Genomic DNA, 25,256 nt, shown 5'->3' with positions numbered 1-25,256 from the left:
ATTTTTAACCCATTGTGTGGTTTCTTTTCACTTGTGTGAAACTTTAACATGCAAGGTATACTTTATTTATATCAAGTTACGTGAATGATCATTTACACTCAAACAAGCCTAGCTCTCCGTAGCATTCTCAACCCTTATTATGGGCAGGCCGAGCTTAGTTTTGGACTATAACCAGTGTTATGCATAAATTTTTGAACCCTGGGGCCATAAATTCCGTATATTATGTCGTGATTTTTAAATTTTAACTCGGTCATTGTTTAGTGGTGACCAGCTTGTATGACTGTTTAGGGGGTCTTAAATGAATTCTTACTACAGTTTCTTTGTTTCTGTGGATGAAAGTTTGTCGGCTGGTTGCCCAAGGTCAGTGGTTTCATCCGGGTACTGGAGTTTACCCCACGAATGAATATGAACATCACCATCGTACGGGGTATAAATTCTTGAGTACGGCGGTAGAAGAATTACTTTGGAGTTTGATAGGATGTCGCTAATAAACATAAATTACGACATTTTTTTTTCTCTTTTCAGAAAACAAACTTCTTTGGACTGAACACAGAATTTTAACTATGGCCGCATTCGAAATAAAATCCACTCTGTGCGTCTTAATACTCATCGGTAAGTTGTCACTCACTTTTTGGTATCCCATCCTTCAATGCTCGTATCGTAAAGCTTATGCGTTTTAGGCCAAATCTTAGGCTAACCAGAGGCTAGGGGAATTTATATTCCTCATGCTGATTAAGATCACTACGTTTGATATGTGAATAGTAGCAATCCAAGTGCAACAGAGATACATATTTGGATTATCGACAGCTTTTACACGAACATGTACGGTAAGCGATTTGGAGACTGATTTCATTCATTCGCCAAGAGCATTCCCTACGTCTTTCTAGCATCGTTGAAAACTGCTCCTCTTTGCATGATTCCGTCCAAGTTTCGTACTTTGTATGCTTTCTTAGTTGTGTTAAACGTCGTTTTGGCCTGGAATGTTCATTTTGATTTTACGCCTGGTATATGACCGAGTGGTGGTATAACCATAACATAGATGACACATTTTTGGATAAGATACGGCATCCGACGGTGATAACATCTTGGATAAAGTAAAGAAACGGCTTCAAACGGTAATAACATCTTGGATAAGTTAAAGATAGATACCTCATCTGACGGTAATAATTACCTTGGATAAGGTAAAGGCACGGCATCCGATGGTGATAACATCTTGGATACAGTAAAGATACGGCATCTGACGGTGATAATTATCTTGGATAAGGTAAAGGTACGGCGTCCGACGGTGATAACATCTTAGATAAAGGAAAGATACGGCTTCAAACGATGATGACATCTTGGATAAGGTAAAGATATGGCTTCAGACGCAATTAACATCTTGGGAATTGGCAATGCGATCATTGACCTGAAACGTTCATTTTGGTCAACGCATAGATTTAAATGTATTTATTTTGCAACGAGCGGTTAATTAACTATAGCATTAGGGAAACGTCTCGGGTAAGGTAAAGATACAGGATCAAACAGTGATAACATCTTGGATAAGATAAAGAAGAGGTTTCAGACGCTGATAAAATCTTGGGAACTGGCAATGGATTATTGACCTGAAACATTCATTTCCTTCGACGCATAGATTTAAATGTATTTACTTAGCGACTACAGCATAGAAGAAACGTCCTGGATAAGGTAAAGATACGGCATCAAACGATGATAACATCTTGGATAAGTTAAAGGCACGGCATCTGAAGGTTATAACATCTTGGATAGGGTAAAAGGTACGGCATCAAACGTTGATAACATCTTGCATAAGGTAAAGATACGACATCTGACGGTGATAACATCTTGAATAGGGTAAAGGTACGGCATCAAACGATGATAACATCTTGGATAAGTTAAAGGCACGGCATCTGAAGGTTATAACATCTTGGATAGGGTAAAAGGTATGGCATCAAACGTTGATAACATCTTGGATAAGGTAAAGATACGACATCTGACGGTGATAACATCTTGGATAGGGTAAAGGCACGGCATCAAACGGTGATAACATCTTGGATAAGGTAAAAATACGGCATCTGACGGTGATAACATCTTGGATAAGGTAAGGATACGGTATCTGACGCTGATAACATCTTGTATGGAGAACCTTCGCCTCAGAATGAATGCAATAATGTTGAAGTGGCATGAAGGCGCCTGGTATGAAGAGTCGCCAGACGGAGTTTATCATTCCTGGGGTGTCTCATTTGCTCATTGAGTTTCTTAAGTGTCTCATAAGGGACATTTTTGAGAAATTCAAGGAAACGATTTAACAACAGTTCGTATTCCGATGGGCACAATTTCCCCTTTCGGCAGGCGTACTTGGGCTTGAACACAACACCTACAACAAAAGGGATAGTTTTCAGTTTGACATTGTAAATTATCCTCAGTGGGGTAACACCAATCTGAGAGGGTATGGTGTGGACTATGGTGCCTACTGTTCGTTTCATTTATTAGATCCTGAGCGTTTTGGAACGGCCCGGTACTCTGCTTCATGGATGCGTCTAAGTTTGCTTAACCCGGTTCTAAGTGCTTTCTGTTCATCGTGTTGAATATTGCCTCGTTTGATATTTTAACAGTTGCAATCTGACAGCATATTTTTGTGCATTTGATTCACAGGTACCCATCAACTAACAAGGTTCACGATAATGATTAAATTTATTCGCCTTAAAACATTATTTGCTTTTTCATTCTTCCAGAACATTTCCTGTGTCTTTCTAGCATCAGCGAAAGCTGTTGACTATTTTTCTTTATATGAAACAGTCCTAATTTCTTACTTATATACTTTCTCTGTTCATCGAGGGTTTGTGTTCAACATTGTTTTTGGTAACTTTTATTGCGGCCAATGACACAGAACGCCCATTAAGGTTGACAGCGCATATACCAATGTCTTTTCTGACGTCTAAATCGCGTAAATGCCACATTTGTGCAGGCCTTTAATTCTCCACGATATAACTATAATCTATGCACCGAAACAGACATTCGTATACCAGTCGTCAACAAAGATGGACGTTACAGGTCATTAATAGCAAAACGACGATTAACACAAGCTAAGAACTAAGAAAGTATACACATACGAAAATAGGACGGAATCATGGAAGGAGAAGAAGTCAACAGTTTTCAATGATGTTGGAAAGACCCAAGGTAAATTCTAGGCGGCTGAGTGAAACCAGTACTCAAATCGTGCACCATTCATATATCCAGTGTGGCGATCTAAGTCAACCCGATGAATATACCGCCCCTAGCCGAGGGCTAAGGGGAAATAGACACATAAAATACTGTCGAAGTTCGCCTGAAGGCATAATCAATCGTCGCCGTTTTAATATGCGTGTCGTGAACAATCAGCATATAGCAGGAGGCATGGGTTCGTCTCGATGACAGAAATTCGTGTAACTTTAACCAAACACTCACACAGCATGTTAGTCTTCAGCGTCAGCTGTTCAATAGAACATTTGTAATCTGCCCGTTGTTTTTAATCTGGATATTGTCATGGAGATCCGTCCAAGCCGCACTGTAATTATAAAAAATGACGCTGAGACCGTCCTGCTTCTGTACACAATTCAAAATGAGAGCTAAATCTAACTGACTGATGCATTAGAACAGAACGGAAGTCTTGGGCTGGATTATCCGTTATATCAGTTAGATGTCAAACTTTATGAACTCTTGTACCTAAAAAGGTCGATTTTTTATTGACCAGACAATTGTCTCATGAATGGGACCACCACCGTACAAGTGCCTCTTAAAACATCTATCAGACAAATACCAGAGTATTTCTGAATAGTCACAAAAACAGTTTCCAAAAGGATAAAATCGAAAAGATGTCATTTGAAAATTCAACAGCCCAAGGCAACCTATAACAGTGTTTTGCTTATTGTTTCATACACAGCATTGCAAAGATGCTCTTATTATGTTCTAAAACTTAGGTAAAGTAATGTACTTTAACGTCAGGTGTACACGATGGCAAGAGTTGTCTATAGATATACTTAGTTCTCATATATATATATATATATATATATATATATATATATATATATATATATATATATATATATATATATATATATAGAGCAAAGCTTTTTAAGATGGTCTGTGATTATTTTAGGAAATAAAGTACAAAGTGCAGTATAAAAAGCCACAGCAAAAAAGATAAATGAAGCAGTATCGATTATCAGGGCTCAATTAAGGGGGCTTTTTTTGGCGTTATTTAATAGGATCTGTTTTTGATACACAGTTCCGAAGTGCAGTGCATCAAAGGATTAAAACTACGATTTTAAGTGTCGCTGTAGGCTTTTTACGTCTAAATTATACTATGCAACAGTAACGTAAATTCAACCTATGCTTCTTCAGAAAAAACGTCAAAGAAGGTGCGAGGTTTACGGGTAAAATAAAAAAACTTTCTGATTTTACTTAAAAACTTTTTCTTACAGCGAAAGGGAATTAAAGTATATGGAAGACTGCCAGATGTTCAGTTGACCTACAAAAAGTGTCGACTGGGATATCAAATTGGGTTCGAGATACCTCAGTAGGAATTATTAATAACGAAATTTCTCCGCGTCTGGCATACAGTACATGCGAGGGACAGAATCCCTTAAACGATTTTTTCATCAAGAGGATTACATGGAAATGAATTATTAAGATACAGAGTGTTTCAACTATACGCCTCGTTCAAATATTCTATATTGACGGGGAACAAAAAAATTCCGTAAATCCTCTGAGAGTGGCCATGTGGACTGAGTCCGATGTCTGGTTTAGGGATAGCTGTGTGCAAAAATCGGGCAAAACTGAGCAGGAGTGCAGGAACATTGAGAATGTGACGTGAGATTCAGTCCATCCGAGGTTACTTATTGGAGTTTAGACATTATATTGCATGAAAAACCCACCTTTGCAGACAGAGATTTAAACGTTCTTTCTGCATACTATTCAGATGTAAGACAGGTATTAACATGTTCCTCCTACATATTATTTAGTTTAAGACAGGGATTGAAAAGTTTCAATAACATTTTATTCGGCTTTAAGCTACGGATGAAGAATCCCACCAGCATTCTATTCAGTTTGAAACTACCACCACGCCAATTTACTCTATACTGTTACTGCTTGAAATTTCATTTCCTGTACATCAACTTCTACTGGGAAGCTCGCCATAACCCAAGTATACCCATAAAATGCCATACCGCATTTAAAAATCATGGAGGTCGAAAGCTTACGCACAATATAGGTTTCGTATACGACAAGACTTAGAGCACAATACTGTTGCTGTGTAAGACAAAAGTTTATTAATAACCAAAATACAGGTCCTTTGAAAAGACAAAATCCGAAGTGCAACACTGGTATCGTGATAGACAAAAACTGAAGTACAGTGCTGGTATGGTGTCAGTTGAACTACAAACGAAATTTCAACTTCACTCAAAATTTGAAACGTTAACAATAGGTTTGTTTTTGCATAAGACACAATCAGTTTAAATGGTAGGCATATTAATGAGAGTTAAAAATTATAAATCGCAAAAGGCCTAGATTTCACGCCATCATGGGAGGTTGGCCTGACCTTTACCGTCAAACTACCTTATGCAATTGGCAGTGCGTTTATACACGATTCCATTCTCTTTGCCTTATGGTTAATCAAAGCGCAAATTAATTCATTAATTAAATCAAATTAATTCAATCAATTATTTCAATCAAAGCACAACTGAGATACATATTTTGTTAATATTCTAGCACGGTACACGATTTAAACACTGATTTCATTCAGTCGGCTAGAACATCAATGAAAACTTTTTCTCTTTTTGCATGATTGCGTCATATTTTCGTACTTTACATGCTTCCTTAGTTCTTTGGTCGTTTGTCTTATAGGTCCTTTTAGGGAATTGTCCTTGCAATTATTGACCTGGAATGTCCTTACTGGTTGACGGCTGGTATACGAATGCCTGTTTCGACGCATATATTAATAATTCTTTCGTGACAGAAACGATCTATCCTGGAATTATTTGCACTTTTTCTTTCCAATATTAATCTTCTGCACAACATGGACAGCTGTGGTCTATTCCCCTGTCTCAAGGTAGACACTGTGCGCCGTCATCAGCTCTGATGTGCTGGCGTGATTGACGGTGCAGTCTCTCCCGTACACAAATTGCCTGATTTTTCGAAGAATATTTCAAACGCCTTTCACTCGCAAGGAATCCCCCCAAAACCTGGTTGTCTTATTCGTTCACCTATTCGTTCACCTATTCTCTACACCTATAGTCGATCTTGATTCCCAGAACTGACTAGTAATTTTTATGTAGGCCTAAATACAATGGTCATAACAATGGCAATTTTGGTTAATTCTAGACCCGTGACACCTAGTGAATTGCAAATAACTTACAAGTGGCCCTATTTCACCAGTTACAGGACAACTAAGTGTTTGTTTGGATTCCGCGCCTGGCAGGTGATAGATTCTCTGAAAAATCAGCTCATTATATGAGTTTTTATATGGGAGGGTCTGTGCCGTCAATGACACCAGTATAATATCAGAAAGTGATGTTGATAGTCCACTGGGTTTAGTCTTAGGTTTGCCAATAACCTTCTGATCAAGTGGAAAAAATTGACTTACCTCATAAGCTTGCCTCAGAGGATGGAATAATTTGGGGCCTTCTTACGTATTCTAATAGATAAATATAATGTACACTCACTCGAAAGTGATAAATGTTTCCTTTTTTGTCATTTCCTGTCCAGCGGTCCTGACAAACCAACTTGTTACCAAAGCTGAAATGACCTTTTTTCTATTTTTTTTTAATTGTTGAGGATGGTGTTCTTTTTCGTTGTTAAACATGACCTGCCCTTTAGAAATGAACATGCGTGACAGCTTGTGACAACTCTTCGGTCTTTTTTGTGTTAAATGGATATGTCTTTGTGTATAATGCTAAGCTATGAAAAATGCATGCGTCATCTTGAAGACTTAACGCTATCCTTGTTTTATATTATACCTGGTGTCCTAAAAAATGCGTCTTCCGCTAATCAAACCCAACGGTGAGACAATGGTGTGAAAGCGCTGGTTTGAAAAGAGACTTTTACGAAGTCTTTTGTTCACTTGACACGTGGTAATTGAGACAAATAATTTATTCATAAGAACTTCGTTTTGGAAGTGGTAAATTGACAGCCAAAGGCGTCCTTTGCTCTCTTGCCACTCGTGGCTGGCCATATACAATACACTGTATTCTGTCTTAACAGTTTCAGGGGTATATATCGATTTCTCATTGTTTTAATCGATTCTGGATAAAAAAATGAGTCAATATTTGTATCGATCTTTTCAACTGGTTGGACGAAGCAGAGGTCTACTTAATAAAAAATTATCTATTCTCATGTTTTGTATTCAATAGCTTGCGACATGTTTTACAAAGGACACTGAGCGTTAGGTACACTTACCTAATGACGTAACGCCTATTCTGTTGGTTGCAATGGAAGGTACATGGGATTAACTTGGGACCAAGAGTCCAAGCTCTACAATAACGCAGCTGTCTTTGACTTAAAGAATACATAAAATGTTTGGTTTTCATTGCTTAATATCGAGATTAGCATATGAAAGTACAGGAAAAGGGCTGAAAAATGGCTTTAAGCTTCAGTTTTCCTAAGATCCCAGCGGACAGTCTGGAAATCAAGTAGTCAACGGTGATAGCGGTCAAAACAACTTTGTTGGGTGGGGGTAGACCGAATATTCCCGAGCATTGATGATAATTTGTATAAGAGTGGTTATTCAAAATATGAAATATGCTTAAGAAATGAAAAAATGTTTCGGACTAGCTTATTCATCTTCCCTACAACTGTATTCTTTATAGTATACCTTTCCATGTATCCATTAAATCATATTTGATGTCATATCCTAACTTCAAAACTTTTGTCACTGACGGGTGCTTTGAAATGTATTGTTTTAATGCATAGCGTTCTCGTCGGCTTTCATGACAAAACTGAAAATTATCTTTGAGTTCAAGTATACAGTTGATGAATAATACCACTTAATTCGAAAGATAAATTGTTCATACTGGGATCTGGGGGTTAAGGTTTACAAATGTTGCTTTTAAACATTTTGCGAAATAAGTTTCGTTCTCAATTTTCTCTGTTGTATATTTTAAATTACACCACCGTTTGTATACGCATGTGTATGCGCGTGTATACTCCACTGTACAGTGATATTCATTAGGGTAAACACTTCTTCAAATGTATCAACATAGAAACGCCTTATACCCTGTTTTGGCATTTTCCAAAGACATCAGATTTATTTATTTGATTGGTGTTTTACGCCGTACTCAAGAATATGACGACGGCCAGCATTATGGTGGGTGGAAAACGGGCAGAGCCCGGGGGAAACCCACGACCACCAGCAGGTTGCTGGTAGACCTTCCCACGTACGGCAAAGACATCAGACAAATTAGGTATACACCGGTAAATTATGAATTGCTCGATGTGTCTCCAAGTGTCCAAACAGACATTCATATACTAGCCTTCAAGCAAAAAATACTGTCCAGGCCAATAATCGTAATGGCTATTTCCAAAACAAGGTACATCATAAACCTCCAAAGAACGATGCACCTATATACAGTATGAAATTAAAACGGATTATGCAAAGAGACCCAGAGAATCATGACGGAAACACACAATGAATGTTCTGGGAGAATTGAGTTAATCAACATTCAAATTGTGCACCATACTAGTTTATAAGTTGTCAATTTTCAATGACATTTCAATGTATTTCAGTTGCGCTTTGATTGTAACTGTGGCGATCTAATTCAGCACGGCCCTAGCCCCGGATTAAGCGGAATTAGAATCAGATTATGGACACTTCTGATGTCCATATTTACTGTTCTCATTTTAAGTTTTAAGACACATAGAGTAAAGACGTTTTAAAGAAACTTCTTGACACACTAGTTTTTGCAGTGGCAATTTTGTGATTGAAATCGTTACACACGACACATGATATAACAAATGATACAAGACGACATATGTACACACTTTATACAGAGCCCTTTTGTGAATTGGCAAAGAAGTATTCAAGTAAGAATAATTCACAATGCCGATATCGAAACTATCCCTTTTGTCTTGAAGTTGACGTGACAGGAAACTGCGGTATTTGTATGCATGTAAGTCCAGGTACCATGTACCACCTGAAGAGTATATACCTTGTCTTGAGTTTCCATTAATGCCAATCCGTGGCTGTATGCAATTTGTCTACAACGCCTTTCACCCTGTCGTTGCATATTCACTTTTTCATGACCGGCCACCATATAAAATAACGATGAAGCCGGTTAACAAAAAAAATGACCGCTTGTAAAACATAGTGCTATTCGACCTGCTTACCATGGCAGTCTCTGGGGGATGGCATTACATTTCTGTTGTGTTTCTCATCATACGGCCCTTCATGAAGCAGTTCGCCTCCAGGGTATGGATTCAAATTAAGCTTTTAGTGTCTTTTGGGACCTAAACGCCATTCCATACTAGGAATAGAATTAGTCATGTAATTATAGGTTTTAAAGCGCCGAGAGGAAAGAAACTAGCTGCCAGAGAATACTTCGTCATGAATACTGTAAGTTTTTCTTAAGCTGAAAGAGCCTGCGATAAATAGCAGAGTTCAACTTGAAATAACATCAGTGTCACTTGTGATGGCACAACAGCAGAGCAGTTGGGATGAAACTGAGGTGAAACGGGTCAATACAAACAACTGGTTTTCACCGTTATTGGAACGCCATGAGCGAGTGCTGGCCGTGGGGTTTGATATGCAGATTTGGCGGACAGCGTGCTTGCATTTTAAATGACCTAGTTGATTATTACAACAAAAGTGGGAAGCTTACGTGAACATTCCCAGAGCTGTTTCGTGAAGATTTAAATGTGACCTGGAACACGTCTTCACAAAACTTGATGTAAATAGTTTTCCATCGCTTCCCTAACTTTCTTTTTACAACGTGGTAATGTCATTAGTGGTGCTCCTCATTCATGTTGCAAACAATGTGGCGTCGTTGACGGTGACGATACGACGTTCTAAAATTCAAGGGAGACAAGCCATTTCGTTATAAACATGGCATTATGGACGAATTATATGCAATGTCTTGAAGTTTGCCGTACTCAAGAATATTTCACTTATCCGACGGCCGTCAGTTGTCGGTGCGAAAAATCTGATTTCTAGGTTATTTTAAGTGTTAAACTTAAGAATTCTACTATAACTAGACAGTTACTTGTGTCAGGGCGAGCTTGCGACAAAACCATTTTGGTATAGTCATTGTGTGAACATGAGAAAATCTCGTTGCATAATTTTTCCTCGGGGAAGGAAACATCGGCAGGATAAACCTGTTCCAAATTAGGAGCCCTGCTATGTAAATTCCCTGATGTCTGTACCGCCAGCTAATGTTGACACCCATGGAGGCGGAGACGAAGACGAAAATTGCCACTGAAAGAAGAGACTATGCCCACCAAGTTCGTCCTGACAAACTGTCACATACAGCTAAAATTCGACCGTTTGAAAACCGAAGCTGAAACTGTTTACCCAGGTATCTAACGTTTGTGTTTTTCTCTATCACATGTTCATGCCCGACCCTTTATTCTACCACTTGCAATCGCTACCAATGCTCCCCGAAACAGCCAGGAACAAGGAAATCTAGGACAACACAACAGAAAAAAGTAATTTGACATGTGTTCCCGAGAGAGAATTGTGCGAGGGTCATCAACCGAAGCCTTGCTTCTTATTCTCTTTATCACGCGCAATTATCACGGGCAGTGCGTCATGTAAAATGGGAGGTTTTGTCGTGAGAGCAATTCCAGCAGTGAGCGATCGGTGCGGAAGTTAGAGACAACTATAAATACAGTGACCGATGGTTTTCGATGCACTTCAGTGTTTGCCAAGAACATCATCTGCGCAGGCGCGGGAAAATGTCTTCACGAAACAACTGGTAACCCCAAAAAGATAACTATAAACGTAGTGACAGATGGACTTTGATGCTCTTCCAAATGGCCAAGAACAGCGTTAGCAGCTACATTTTTTGCAGGCGTGGAAAAAATATTCTTCTTCAAGTATAAATTGACCATTGGAATCTGTATTTGTTGTAACTGTTAAACGAAAAGATCTGCGCATGATGATTATTTTTGTCAGGTGTTTTAAGTGTAGCTTAATAGATTTTGAGAGAAATATAAATAGCGCATCATGGTGTCTTAACTTGCATCAAGTGTTTTTGTTTTCCGAAAACAAAATGCTGTGGGATGAATGTGGGGATTAAAGTAGAAAATTCAGAGAGCAATTTTAAGCGTATAAAAGCAAAAGTATTTCCCACAATGTGGTTACCTGATTTTTTTTTAGCGTCAGAAGACTTCTTAACATCCGTTCAACGCGCCACCTGTTGGCAAGCGGACTCAGCTCTTAAGTCACTTGTTGAAAATAACAGTAAAAAAAAAGATGTTCACAACTTCCGTTGAATTCTTAATTAACCGTCCAATATCCGCTCCGTTCTACACAATGTCCGCTGCACCTGTCGATATTGCTGACAGGGTTGATGTTTACGTCGGTGCCGCGTGTGACCCTGCCGTAGATCACCTGGCCACATGTAGGCGTAAGATGGTGACCACTCAGCTCAGCTTCTCTAGCAACCGTACAGTGCGGATAAAAAAAGTGTGGCCTCTACCCAGGTGTTCCATTTTAATGGATTGCTGAATAACTGCTTTAATTGCTATATATTTATTCCAGACGTTGTGATTAAGAGTCAGAAAGAAAAGTTCATAAAATGGACTATTTAATTGCTGAGTGCGTGAAATGTCCTAAAAGCCATTAACTCAATTAACATAAAAACAATACAAATGTAACAGGCAAAACTGGACCACCGATGAAAGTAGACCAATATTTTACCGGGAAGAGGTATTAAGTAAATCCAGATACAATGGGTATTCGTCCTAATTTTTTTACTTTATAAGGATTCTGACTTCATTGGTGGCTTGCGTTAAACTTCGTTTGGGCATAGGCCGGGCACGTCCATTCTGCTTGACAGCTGGAACGAATGTTTGCTTCGACGCAGAGAAGCCATGCTCAAGAATCGGGACTCGTATATTGTTTTCAGGTGGGATGCAGTATATACATTAAAGCATTCAAAAAGAAAATTCCCTCAAACTGCAATGGATAATACGGGAGATTAGCCCTTGAACGCTGGTATCAGCACACGGCTGTGTTGGTTGACGTTCTCTTGATAGAACTTGCAGCAGTAGCACATGATGCAGGGTCAGTCCAAGCGTTGTACTGTTTTGTTATTTTATGTAAAGCGTCAAATTTCACAGAGTAACATCACAGGATTCGATGTACATTCTACACAGCGCAGTCGTCAAACAAGATAAGATCTTGGCAGTGTGCCAAGAGAGAATTTTACCAAGCTGTATAGAAACACATCATTCTCTACTTTTTCGCTTCATGAAAACATCCCTACTGGAGGAATGCATTATGCATGTAGGCCCAAACTGTGTTGTGAAAAAGTAAACCCTGGTTCATTTCTGAAAGGCCCCACCCCCGCCACCGGTCCGTTAATAACAGGGGGATACAATATATTTAGAAATCTTTCAAAACCCAGTAAGTGACATTGACCGTGGAAACATCAAAGGGCATCGTAAGCGCGGAGGACAGGCATAGGGGCTAATATACTATAAGACCATTGCTTATAACATGATACAGATTCTACACAGCGCTCAGAGAAGAGACGCTAATGAGGGTGATCGATGACGTGGGCATGACTTTGATATAACTTTGTATGAAAGCTTACCAGCTGGATTCGGTAACCGTTGTGTCACGCAACTAAATATATTACCAAGCAGACAAACAGCTTATTAGCGTGCTACCATAAAGATTGTCGCTTAGTATTCTGGTGCTATGTTACAATTAGTTATAAGAAAACCTTTTGTCATAAATATGTCTTAGAATACAACGCTGATTGAGGTAAATTGATTTCACCGGTTACGTGTGACCATTTACCAGCTATCACACTGTCGTTTCTGCTCTGGTTTTACTCTCTATGATGTACGTCTTCCATTATTTGGTATTCCTGCCTAAACCAGGATTCTGCTAGTGGACTAAGCATCTACGAGGCCTGGTCCCTTTGCAGAGTTTCAATGTTGTTGTGTCTGAAATGTCTTAATTCTAGAACGATGACGTCTAATAAACTGCAATGATGATCACTGCATTTTTTTGGTCTATCTCTTCCCAAGCCATGGTACTAGGAGGGGCGTTAAGTTGGTGCTGGTAAATTGACAAGGGGCCGTATTTCACCTGATACGTGTGACCATTTGCCAGCTGTCATACTGCATCGTTCCTCCTGGTTTTACTCTCTGTCCTGTAATTATACCAATAACTATGAACTACAACAATACGTATAGGACTAACGCTGGGAATAGTGGTGCATGTTCCCAGGGTGAGTCAATAAATGATTCGTTTGCACTAACACCCATTTCCATCCAAATACCGGATATATTTTAGAACATTAAACATGGTATTTCCACCAAACCGTGTTCTATCCAACTGAATGATTGTTTGACACCAAAGCAAACATTTAACTATTTCCAAATGTGGACATACCAATTGTCTTATATGTCAATCATTTGATACATCCGCCACTTTTATTTCTTCACTGACTGGTAAATGTTATTCTGTTAATTCCTACGTTAACTTAAGTTGCATTGCGTCCTATTGTATTTACTTGGTAACATGCAATACGTGTGGTCAGCAGTATGTTGGGAAGACCACCCAGAAACTACATCTACGGGTGAACGGGCACTGCAAGTCCCTGCGCAAGAAACAATTGCTAATAGGCAAGCATTTCTCTGCCTACGACCATGACTGGGACCATTTCCGCATTCAAATAATAGAATCGGTTTATCCATCAGCAAATTAGACAGATGTCGAATTTGGACGTAAAATCCGTGACCGTGAGCTTTTCTGGATGATAGAGATTGGTTCAGTCTTCCAGAATGGGTTGAACAATAACGTTATGGGAATCGGCAATGTAACATCTAGCCAACCACATCACTCCATCATAACAAATTTATTCACATACCATAACCGTAGACCTGGTAGTCATGGTAGAAGGAAGTTCAACAGAAACATGATTCACAAACACGTTACAGTTAGCTATTTAGTAGGATTGTCGTATGACACAAACAGCATGCATGCTCTACGCACAGTATTATATGCACTGCCATTGAATTCGCTAAAATAGGTAGTTCAAGACGTATCCAATAACATACACAATTTTAATGTTCCACCTCACCTTGTACGTCTGTGTCAAGACATATCGTATTTTCGATGGTATCGCCCTGTAACTACAATTGAAACTCAACACGATCGATTCTTTCTGAAGATAAAAGTATTTAGACAGAGGCCTTGATTTAATTAACCTACCACGCATCTTTAATGAACCTGATGTTCGTAGTGCTGTGCCTAATTATTTTAATATCGAAGAGCCACCTTGCATATCCTATAAGTATACAAAGCCTATCGCTTCCAATATTTTCAATTATTCCCAGGCCATCAAGAAGTTCGGTTTGGCGACGTATACTTCTGGCGGCTGTAATTGTGATTGTGAATTCTCAGTTTTTACCTACGACAAATGTATACATGTCCTGACTGGTGACCTTAATATTATTAAGAATCATGATCTAAAGAATCTCTTTTTGAGAGGTCCTAAGTATAGAGAAAAGAGAAATGTCGACATTCGATCTAACAAAAAAATATCATCTCGGCGCTTGAAGAATATGTTAAAAATGGTCAAAACGGGAGAAAGTGGATTCTTCGGTACTTAACGATTGGCTTGAGATTGTCAAAAAGAAGGTTGGTTTAGCTATACACCGTCTAGACATTGGTGCCTCTACCTAAAGTTAAACAGTTTCTGAAGGATCCCACTGTGCTAGAAACACTCGCTGACCTTCATAGTAAATTTGTCATCACTGTAGCAGACAAGGCTCCTAATAATGTCATCTTTAGTTACAAACATTATTATTATCAAATTCTTGTTCAAGAGCTATGTACATCTACAACAACATCCCCGTATTCTGGTTCTACTTACCACTCATGAGATGTTACATTATTTATTGAATTACTTGAATTTCTCATTAATAATATCTATGTGAAATTGGGGGATACCATTTACCAACAGTGCATAGATATTACAGTGGGTACCAATTGTGCGCCTCTTTTGTCAGACCTATACCTGTTTTCATATGAATACGACTATATGAAGAAATTACTTAAAAGTAATATCTTTAAAGCTCGATCCTTTTCATTTACCAAGCGGTATATTGTTGATCTACTGGCGTTAAATAACCCCCATATTGCTGAAGCGGTGAAGGAAATCTATCCGCCTTCACTGAATTTAAAGGAGACAACATATAGTTCTGATGGTACATCTTACTTGGATCTATATCTGTACAAAGACGAACAAGGTCTCCTTTTACGCCGCCTTTACGACAAAAGGGATAATTTCAATTTTGATATTGTAAATTATCCATATTTGGAGAGCAATATACCAAAGGCTCCTGCATATGGCGTGTACATATCTCACCTTGTAGCATTTGTCAGATCTTGCGTTAATTGTGATGACTTTAATCTGTGTCACAAGTTGTTAGTTCAAAAACTAGTTTGTCAAGGATACTCCATCAAACGCCTTCATTCTAAGTTTCTCAAATTTTACAATGAGTATAACACTCTCGTTATACTCTCGGCAGGTATGGACATAGCGTTCAGAATATCTGGCGATCCGCATTGTTATCAACCACATAGACGGCGCTGTTATCCTTCTGTATAGATATATCGCGTACATGGTATTTAACAACATAGATGGCTCTGGTTGCCCAGTTTAACCGTCTATCTTGTGGACAACCTTTATACAGACCTGCATGTCATGTATAACATCATAGATGGCGCCTCTTATAGTATGAGATCTTTTCATATTAACGGGAAAGACGTAATCGTCCATTACTTTTGAATCACAATCTGATCGCTTAGGGTCTGTAACGATCGTCATTTTCAAACTGTATCTAAGACCGCTTAACCTGGGGCTAGGGGCCGTAAAGGTAGCCATGCTGATTACATCTGCATGATGCCTTTATGAACAGCTGCAATCTAAGCGCGACTGAGATACCTTGTTAATTGTTATTTGACCTGGAACTTATTCATGGACTATTTTGAATTTGAACTGTGATATGGAATTCATACCTGGAATATCCACTGTCTGCCCGGCATCATTGAAAACTGATGACGGCTCCTCTCATGTGTGTTACCGGCTTTATTTCCTATTTGTATAATTTCTTACATACCTCTGTCTTTGGGAGTTAGTGTTAAACGTTGTTTTGGAATGGATCTTGCGATTACCGACTTGGAACGCCGTTTACGGACTACGAATGGTATGTGAATGTCGGACATGAGGCTTATATTTAATTATTTTGAATGGATTGTACTTGCACAGTTAGATGGCGACGGACTTTACATTAAACATAATCTAGTTCCCCATCATGTTACTTCTAAAGACGTGATGCTTTCATTTAGCAATGCACGGGTTTCCTTAAGCGATCAGCAAAGCAAATACCAGTAACTGCTTAAAAACGGAATAAATAACGGCTTGATTTTTTTTCCATATAAGCGACCTCAAACGAGTTATTGTGCGTTGGCGCTCGCACTAGATCTCTGGACATAGCAGTCATTGTCACGCCTACGGGCATAGAGCACTTATATCAGCTCTAATAAAGCTTGCACAAGAACAAAAAGCGGCACCATCTCTTGATATTTCGACTATTACCTGATGCTCTTTAAGCTGCTATATCCTGGGGCGTACCGTATGCGCAATTAGGCCATGGATTGTTAGAAAAACTAGCTACAGATAAATCCTGAATAACAAGACCAAAGAGGACAAGTTATATGCCTTTACGTCCTAGTAAATGGTGCGTTTGTATTCCCGCTGAAAATCAAACTACACCTTATCAGTTATCATTGTCTTGTAACGAATGCTTACGAATGCAGCAAAATGACGTCAGTGTACACAAGCCAGAGATTCAAGAAATTCCACATACGTTACAACACACAGAGCAGACTTCAAATGGAGTAGTATTGGTACATTCAACCCCGGAGTATGACATGCCCAGTTTTGACATTGTGACATTTGAAATCATATTTTTGACAAGATCCACATTGCGTACCAAAATGCTACAATATCTCTCATATACTCTGTATCGTTGTCATATGACTGAAAAAATATCAAGTACGACCTTAAACCCCAAGTATATATATATATTCATGCATACATACATTCCGTAAGATTAACTCGAATCTGAGTTATAGCCTTAATGTTTTGTCCAAAAATAATCATTTGAGTAACACATGTTTTGGTTTATACCGCCTCTCTGGCTATAACTAGCTTATTTAAAGTTAGCGAACCATCAATAAACCGCGCTTCAATCTCCAATGGCAGTTCCATTTACTCATGCAATCCATTTTTGGCTACCTTCCAAAGCGGCTGAATTTAATATGATTTCAGCTGCTTTGGCTAGAATATCAAAGATTCGATTGTTATTGGCAAAAAATCCAGAAATTTGTATTTTATATGCAGTTGTATTTTAGAATGTAATATTAGAGCGAAGGAATTAGATTGTTGTGTTTTATGGTGGGAAACTTAATTCACACTGTTTTAGGCTAAAAAAAACTTCATCATTTTTAAATACGTTTCTACTCCTCTATCAGCTGTCACATTTTCCTGGAGTTCTTAAGGTGAACGTTCACACTGTTTATGGTAAAATTGGAGCTACACTTACTTATAAAGACCTTTTCACTTTTCTGCTACAGCATTCTCTAAGTTCATGCTGGATATGCTAAAATCTGGCACAAATGTATATTTGTATACGCGTTTGTTCTGTTCTTAAAGAGAAAGTACATTCTTCTTGCTAAAATCTGAATTACATGCACTTATATAGACCTTTGTTGTTTCTAGCTCACGGCTTTTCCCAAGGGTTTTTGATGAGAAGAAGCACATTGCCAGTGTACTGGGTACCAAAACCATATTTAAAAGGTAAGCTGCACTAATATGTCACCTACCATTTTGTTCTGTTCTGTCTTTGTTGCGTAATGCATCCTTAAGCGTATTTCATATATACAATGAGGATCAGTTACTGACGAACATTTTTGGGTGACCCCGATGGCTTAGCTGGTGCAGCGTCCGCATCAAGAAATGGAAGATCCAGGGTCATTCCTGGGTCGAGTCACACCTAAGGCCTTAAAAGAGGAAGTTCTAACTTCGCTTGGCGTTCAGCATTAAGGGGATACTGCAACGACTGATTGACTGGTACACGTACATGCACTCTAAGAACTCCTTCGTCGTCATATGACTGAAACCCTAAGCCCTCACTCACTCACTCCTTTGGGTGACGGATAGATCTGCACCCTATTTGGGTTATGGCCCTAAAGCCTGTCACGATTGTGATCGTTGTGAGTTCAAGTCCACCTCAAACTGGTTTCATCTCCGTTCATACGTGGGATGGTCTGCCAGCAACTTGTGAAAAAACGTGGGATTTTGCCCAGTTTCTTTCCACCATAATGCTGGCCACCGTCGAATAAGTGAAACTTTCTTGAGTACAGCGTAAAAACCAAGTCAAATAAATAAATAAATTTTAAACAACGTATGACTGCTCAAGCAGTCCCATGGGCGTTTTCGAACCATGATTGTCACAAGAGCCTTCAGGGAATGGTGTAATATAGAAATTTCCATCTGTCCAAGGCTAGGATTGAACCTACAACTTTTATATCGCGTCACTGTGCCACGTGCCGACCCCAGTTTTTCTGTTTAACTTGTGAACGCTCAGATGTCTAATTAACTCGTGTAGTAATTCTATAAAAAAAATCTGAAGCCTGGTGTGAAGACTTGAGTCAAACCTGAAGTCAGCCATGTAATACAGCGAGTTAATCAACTGTAGTCACTCTGTAATACAAGGCGTTCGTCAACTGTACCCAAGTGTGTAATACAAGGGATTCGCTAACTGTAACCAAGTCTGTAATACAAGGAGTTCATCAACTGTAGCCAAGCCTGTAATACAAGCAGTTCATCAACTGGGGCAATGCCTGTAATACACGGATTTCGTCAACTGTAGCCAGTTTGTCATACAAGGAGTTCCAAGTCTGTAATACAAGGAGTTCATCAACTATAGCCAAATGATCGAGTCAAACATGAAAACGGTAAACTGTAGTCAACTCTGTAATACAGCAAGTTCGACAACTCTAGTCAAGTTTGCATGGAACTCGTTTGATTTCATCCAATCTTTAAGACAGAAGTTCCACCGCAGTGAAGCCCACAATTGGCACGTAATTTTTTCGTCAGCAGAGCGAGCTTATTTGTATGCCATTTTGGATGAAATCAAGGTAACTAATGGTGTAGGTCTAAGACCACCTTACAGGACTGCCGATTGTATATTGCAATGGGGGTGGGGGGAGGGGGGGGGCAATCAGAGGCTATGGAACCTGGGTGATCCGCTGTCGGAGGATAGAAGAGGGCCAACTAATACCTCGAGTGTCCAAAGTTTAACAAATCAGCGTCCAGGAAAGCACAGGTAAAATTTAAGAGCCCAGTTAAAAACAATCGCCACTGATCGCGCTGCAATCATCTTCAATAAAACAGTTGCAAGTGTTCAAAGATGTCATTGTGCATGGAGCTGTCAAACTTTGTATCCGGAAATTACTGACTATCAGGAATCACCTCCTCGCAACGACCTGAAAGTTTTACCCATCCCCAAGACGTGACAACATTTTGGCTTGTGATTCCTGCTCGTTGCCGGTAATTGTACTTCCGTTGCCTAATGCAGCTAATTCTGTCAGTAATTCTACTGCAGAAAGATTGGACGATTTTGACTACTTAAGCCGTTCTATGATCTTTAATTATTTTCCATAAGACTCTTTTCCAGGAAAAAGGAGGTTTTGCGTGGCTTGTTCCGCAGAACCATCCTTCGTTAATTGGACAAGCATAATAGCTATTCACATTAAAAATGAAATTAAGATTCTGTGATTGAAACTAAGAGTCTTTTTATGAACGTTATTTTGTGGAGTAATAAGCTTTCGTAAAACAATGTCGAGAACAGACGAGCCACATAGAAATACACCCTGAATCCACATGCTTGTGAAATTGTACCACAATTAGATTTCCAGAAATGGAAAATAAAATAAGGGTTTGTAAGAAAGAAACTGATAAAAGTGAGTTGGGGTTTTGTATTACCGTTATTATTTTGGTAACCGAAGAATGCAACGGCCCAAGGGCATTTCTACAAATGGGTTGTAATGTGGATAGATTTGACAAGATTGCGCTGAGGTGGATCGGCTGTATACCACGAATAGCCCGTACTGATCCCAAACGCCCTACCATTCCATGCTTTTGTCCGGGTAAATATTAGCACAAGAAAATGCTGGAAGTATATAGCATCGCTTGAATACCTTTGGAAGATGCCAGGAATGGATAGATCTACCATCTGAGCGAGCGGTATTGTAACTTTTCTTGGCGTCCAAATCCAATAAGGTTGTTTAATTCCATCAGTGGAATGGCTCTCGTCTGCAACTGTGTGTTCTCGCGATCGTCTGTCTTTGTCAAGGGTAGAGCCGCAAGGCTGACCTGTACCACGCGATCTGGCTTTACTGTCAGCAGAGACAGTACTCAGGTTAGCGTCGTAAACCGATTATCCTAGACAGAGGGATTCTTAATCTCCAGCATCCATTTGTCAAATCCCGCTGGAAAAACTTGTAGGCCAGCAATAACATCGTTAGTATAGGTTATAAACTCTGCGTTCACGACTGAGTGCCATGGATGGACAAATTTGTAACAAAATCTATCTCTTCGTTTACTCGAGCGAGACATCATATTCGACATTCGTAAACCAGTGATTTGCTAAAGGTAGTCTGGGTCAGTAATCACTCGAATGGTGTCTGTGCTGACAACTATTCTCAAATACTACAAGATGCGACTACGAGTCTGAAAGTTTCGTTCATATTTGCCAACTGGGTTGTTGTTGCAAAATTTAAAGAAACGTGGTGGATAACGTTTGGGAGTGTTAAAAAGCCTTAAAGCTTGAACAGACAATTTAGAATGTAGATTAATATATTTATTTATTTATTTATTTGATTGAAGAGTAATGTCGCACTTAAGGATTTTAAACTTACATGACGGCGGACATTAAGGGTGGAAGAAGCTGTAGTGTCCCGATTAAACCACCGCACTTCACCAGATACCTGACAAATCCCCTGACTTAAAGCCTCCACCGAATTAGCGAGAGCCGGGTTCAAACAAATGTACAATGTATCGCGATAAGGAAATTGAATTCGCACTCAATTTTGTCCAGGGACAAAACAAAAGCAAAGCAAGAAGAGGATGGAGGTTAATAAAATATTTTTGAATCTGCCTTTATGAACTCGTGAAAGTGAAAGGTAGACCTACCAAGGACCTTATCATTGAGTTAAGATGTGACAGCTATATCGGTTATTCGTTACTATGGCAACATCAACTATCACACGTGTATTTATTGTTAAAGGTGTGTTGGGCATCAAAGCTTTGGTGAAAGGATTAAGTATGGTAGAAATGCTATCTTTCAAGAAAAACACAAGCCACTGAACAAGAAGAAATTATTAAGGAAATGTCATTGTGTCGAGGAAGTACAATCTTTAACAGCGACATAAACTAATAGGGAAGTACCATGTAGGAAACGAATACCATTTATCACAAGCTGGGGCCTCCGTGACCTCTGGTATCATGCCTGTGCAGCACAATGGCCCAGGAGCCTTTCATCAATGCGATCGCTGGGAGTTAAAGCCAAACTCAGACTGGTTTCCTCTCTGGACGTACGTGGGAAGCTCTGCCAACAACCTGCGGGTGGTCGTGATTTTTTTCCCACCATAATGCTGGCTGCAGTATGAGAACGATATGAAATATAAAACAAATAAATAAATTAATCAACTAGCAATGGAGAGCTGGATTCGAACTTTCGAACTCTTCAGTCAAGGAATTCAACATTAGAATAACTGTCTATCTGAATGCTTCAGCGAGGTCATGTGCTTATGGTGTGGTTGCAGCCTAAATTCGAGTCTATATCACTGATTCTTAGTTATATAGTATTATATTTTTGAAGATATAGTTTACACTTTGTCCTTTTGTTTTCAGCCTATGCCATTGACGAAAGTTCAACAGAACCGGTCGTATGTGGGACGGCCATGATCGCTTTTATGTGTGAAAACGTGGACCTACCAGACGGAAAATACGGCAAATACATCATCCCTGTCTATTCGAGAAAATTTATCTGCGATTTGATAGTTGGAGGTGAGTATTTGGATTTCGCCATAACATTTGGTTTGCGAGTTTTGGTCAAACAACAGATTTAGGTTGCTGTTTTGTGACATGGCAAAACTACTGACCTATCTTAGGCCATGACGCTTTACCAATGAATGCACTACTCCCAAGAGATTGTCATATTTCTGCATTTTATGACAGCGTAGTCTATTTGACCATATGGTTTATGGGTTTAGATAATCTCTATTATTGTTCACGCCGACCTGCGTTTAATTTGACGATTGATGATCCTCCAGTGCTGTAAAGCGGCAACGTCACTCGCGAAAGCGACATCATTGCCGTAACGTTTTAACATGAGAACCACGTATTCATGATACTAACACCATAAAAGTGATTAGTGAAGGGGTTTTTTCTGAAAGTAAAAACATGGTGACGATCGTAGTACAGTTTTCTACTTTGTTGCATACGTATATAAAATGTTTAGCTTATGAGTCACAAACCGTACAGATCTGGCCAGTCTACAATTTGCTCAAAACACCATGACTTATAGCCCTGGAGTTTTGGCCTCTGCCTGGTTTCCTCCCACCTTAATGCTGGCCGCCGTGGTATAAATGAAATATTCTTGGGTACGACGTAAAACACAAATCAAATCTATAAATAAGTTGAGTTTTGGAACGTTGTGACGCCGAAGGAGACCTAGATGATTCCAATTATTGTCAACGATGTCAAAAACGCTACCACCATTTAGACCATGAATGATAGGCACTACCGATGTCATTAAGACCTTCTTAAAATAAAGAGAGGTAGGCAATAAGCATTTTCCGTACAGCGCCAGGCTAGATATGTTTTAAGATTGATTTTCAAAACTCTTGGTGAATTATTTCCACGAAGAAAACTTTGACAAAATAATACGATGACAGGAAAAGTCTCTTGACAAGAGTTGTTTCACCAGAGGTGTCGCATTTTTTAAAACTTATAATGAATGAGCAATGTCATCTATCAGATCGTTTTGTTCGATCATTTGCCCTCTGCGATGTGAATGCCATAACGTAGGAAGCACCAATCACTCAACTATTAGCCACACATTGCATGCATTAAATGCGGACACCATCATTAAATATCAGTGTGATCTTTTTTTAAACATTCTGATATCTTCCCAGACGGTGACGGAATAAAAATGAACGAAGGCTTGGCCCAATCTCTTTGCATTTCGTCAAATTAACGTTGAAATTTGGCCACATCGGAAGCCCCCCATGGATTGTTAAAGAAACAGTGTTTCCTAATTTATTTTGAATAAATCGCGTATCAGATCAGACGATTGGATGTCTGCGGCATGAAAGATGCGTTAAGAGAGATTAGTGATAGTATGAAAAGAAACGGACGTCTGTACAATGTGTTTGTCGTTAAAAGACAGAAATAAACGTCATCCTCCTATACAGCCTTTATGAAATCTGAATACATTTTCTTTCGGTGCTGAAATTCATTTGATTTTTAATGATTTTGTGTACTTTTTGACGAAAAACGTTGAGGATGTGCTTTGAATCCATCACAAAGGAAATTTAGAATTTTTAAAGTAAGAGTGACAGAGGCGCTAAAAACGGGAAAAAACATTTCATTCCACTCAATCGGCTGTTATTGATTCTAAAATGTTTCAGTTGACGGAATCATCGCGAGTGGAGCTAGTATATTACTTTATGACCAGGTTTGTTTGTTAACATCGTGGTCGGTGTTTGTGACACACCACCGTTTAACGCGATTACGGTTGTTTCCCAGGGTGTATATGAGAAACATTGAGGTGCTGCATTCGGTTTTTTCTAAAGTCGCTACAAAGCTTGCCTATTTACCCATTTACCCACCCGGGCATCTCGCGTGACGTTCACTGGGGCTGATTAATTGCTTGGTATCCGAGGAGGATCTAACTAGATTGTCACAAACAAGGGGGGTCTAAAGTCAATAGAAGTAGACGTGCCATTGCTAAGACAAACAGTATGTCGTGCCCAAGACTAAATCGTTCAGGAAGCTACAGGACAGAGTCAGCCTAGACAGTAGAACATAAGTTTTCTCACCATCACTGTCATTACGTGATGGTTGCTTTTCCTCCCGAAATGTTCCATTCTAAGAGCACGTAAGGACGTGCATTAGGATCTTAATAGGATATTTAAAGACAAGGAAAAATATTCTATTAGTGCCCAGGTCTGCACGCGACACACGTTCGCCACTGACTTACCACGCATGCAATAACAAAGGACATATGCGTGGGAGGTGTCAACGAACATTGTCTCTTTGAAATACCTTTAAACGCATTTTCTTTTAGTCCCCAGAATATAAAGGGATTGGAACTTTATTCATAAACGTTAAGCGTTTGAATTAGAACAGAATATTTCTCAAGACTTACGCATTAGACTCAAAATAGCACGTCTTTTAAAGAGGAGTCGTGTAGTATAGAGCCGCTTCGGTATTTCGATGGAGGTTCTCTTACATTATGTCACCGGTATAAAAGCATCGCATCGTCTCTCGTTTGAATCCTTTATTGATTGCTCAGCGTGCCCAGCTAGCCATGCCAACCTTAAGCGGGTAAATAGTACGTGCAACCAGGGAGGTATCCGTGGCCGAGGTAGTTAGCGTGCGAGCGCGGCTCAGTGACCTAGGAGCCTGTCACCAATGCAGTCGCTGTGAATACAAGTGCGGCTCATGCTGGCTTTCTCTCCGGCCGTACGTGTGGAGGTCCGACAGCAACCTGCGGATGGTCGTGGGTTTCCCCGGGCTTTGCCCGGTTTCCTCCCACCATAATGCTGGCCACTGTCGTATAAGTGAAACAGTCTTGAGTACGGCGTAAAACATCAAGTAAATAAATAAGTAATAAATAAGTACGTTCAATCACAAGAATAGCATAAGCATTACCAAGACACTGAATATCCATAACTGGTCATTATTTTAGTGAGA

At 39.4% G+C, this 25,256-nt stretch overlaps 1 protein-coding gene across 1 annotated transcript in view; it reads left to right on the top strand.

Annotated features, from left to right (window-relative positions):
- LOC135466066 (uncharacterized) overlaps positions 1-25,256 on the top strand; it is a 33,088-nt gene that overhangs the window by 4,654 nt on the left and 3,178 nt on the right. Inside the window, exons 2-4 of the mRNA XM_064743478.1 lie at positions 526-612; positions 17,991-18,068; positions 22,188-22,343. Coding sequence (XP_064599548.1) covers positions 564-612; positions 17,991-18,068; positions 22,188-22,343 — 283 coding nt within the window. The 5' untranslated portion in view covers positions 526-563. The remainder of the gene's footprint in view (positions 1-525; positions 613-17,990; positions 18,069-22,187; positions 22,344-25,256) is intronic.

Source organism: Liolophura sinensis, chromosome 5 (assembly GCF_032854445.1).
Source record: "Liolophura sinensis isolate JHLJ2023 chromosome 5, CUHK_Ljap_v2, whole genome shotgun sequence".
In the NCBI taxonomy this organism is placed as follows: Eukaryota; Metazoa; Mollusca; class Polyplacophora; order Chitonida; family Chitonidae; genus Liolophura; species Liolophura sinensis.
This window is presented reverse-complemented; position numbering and strand designations above follow the sequence as displayed.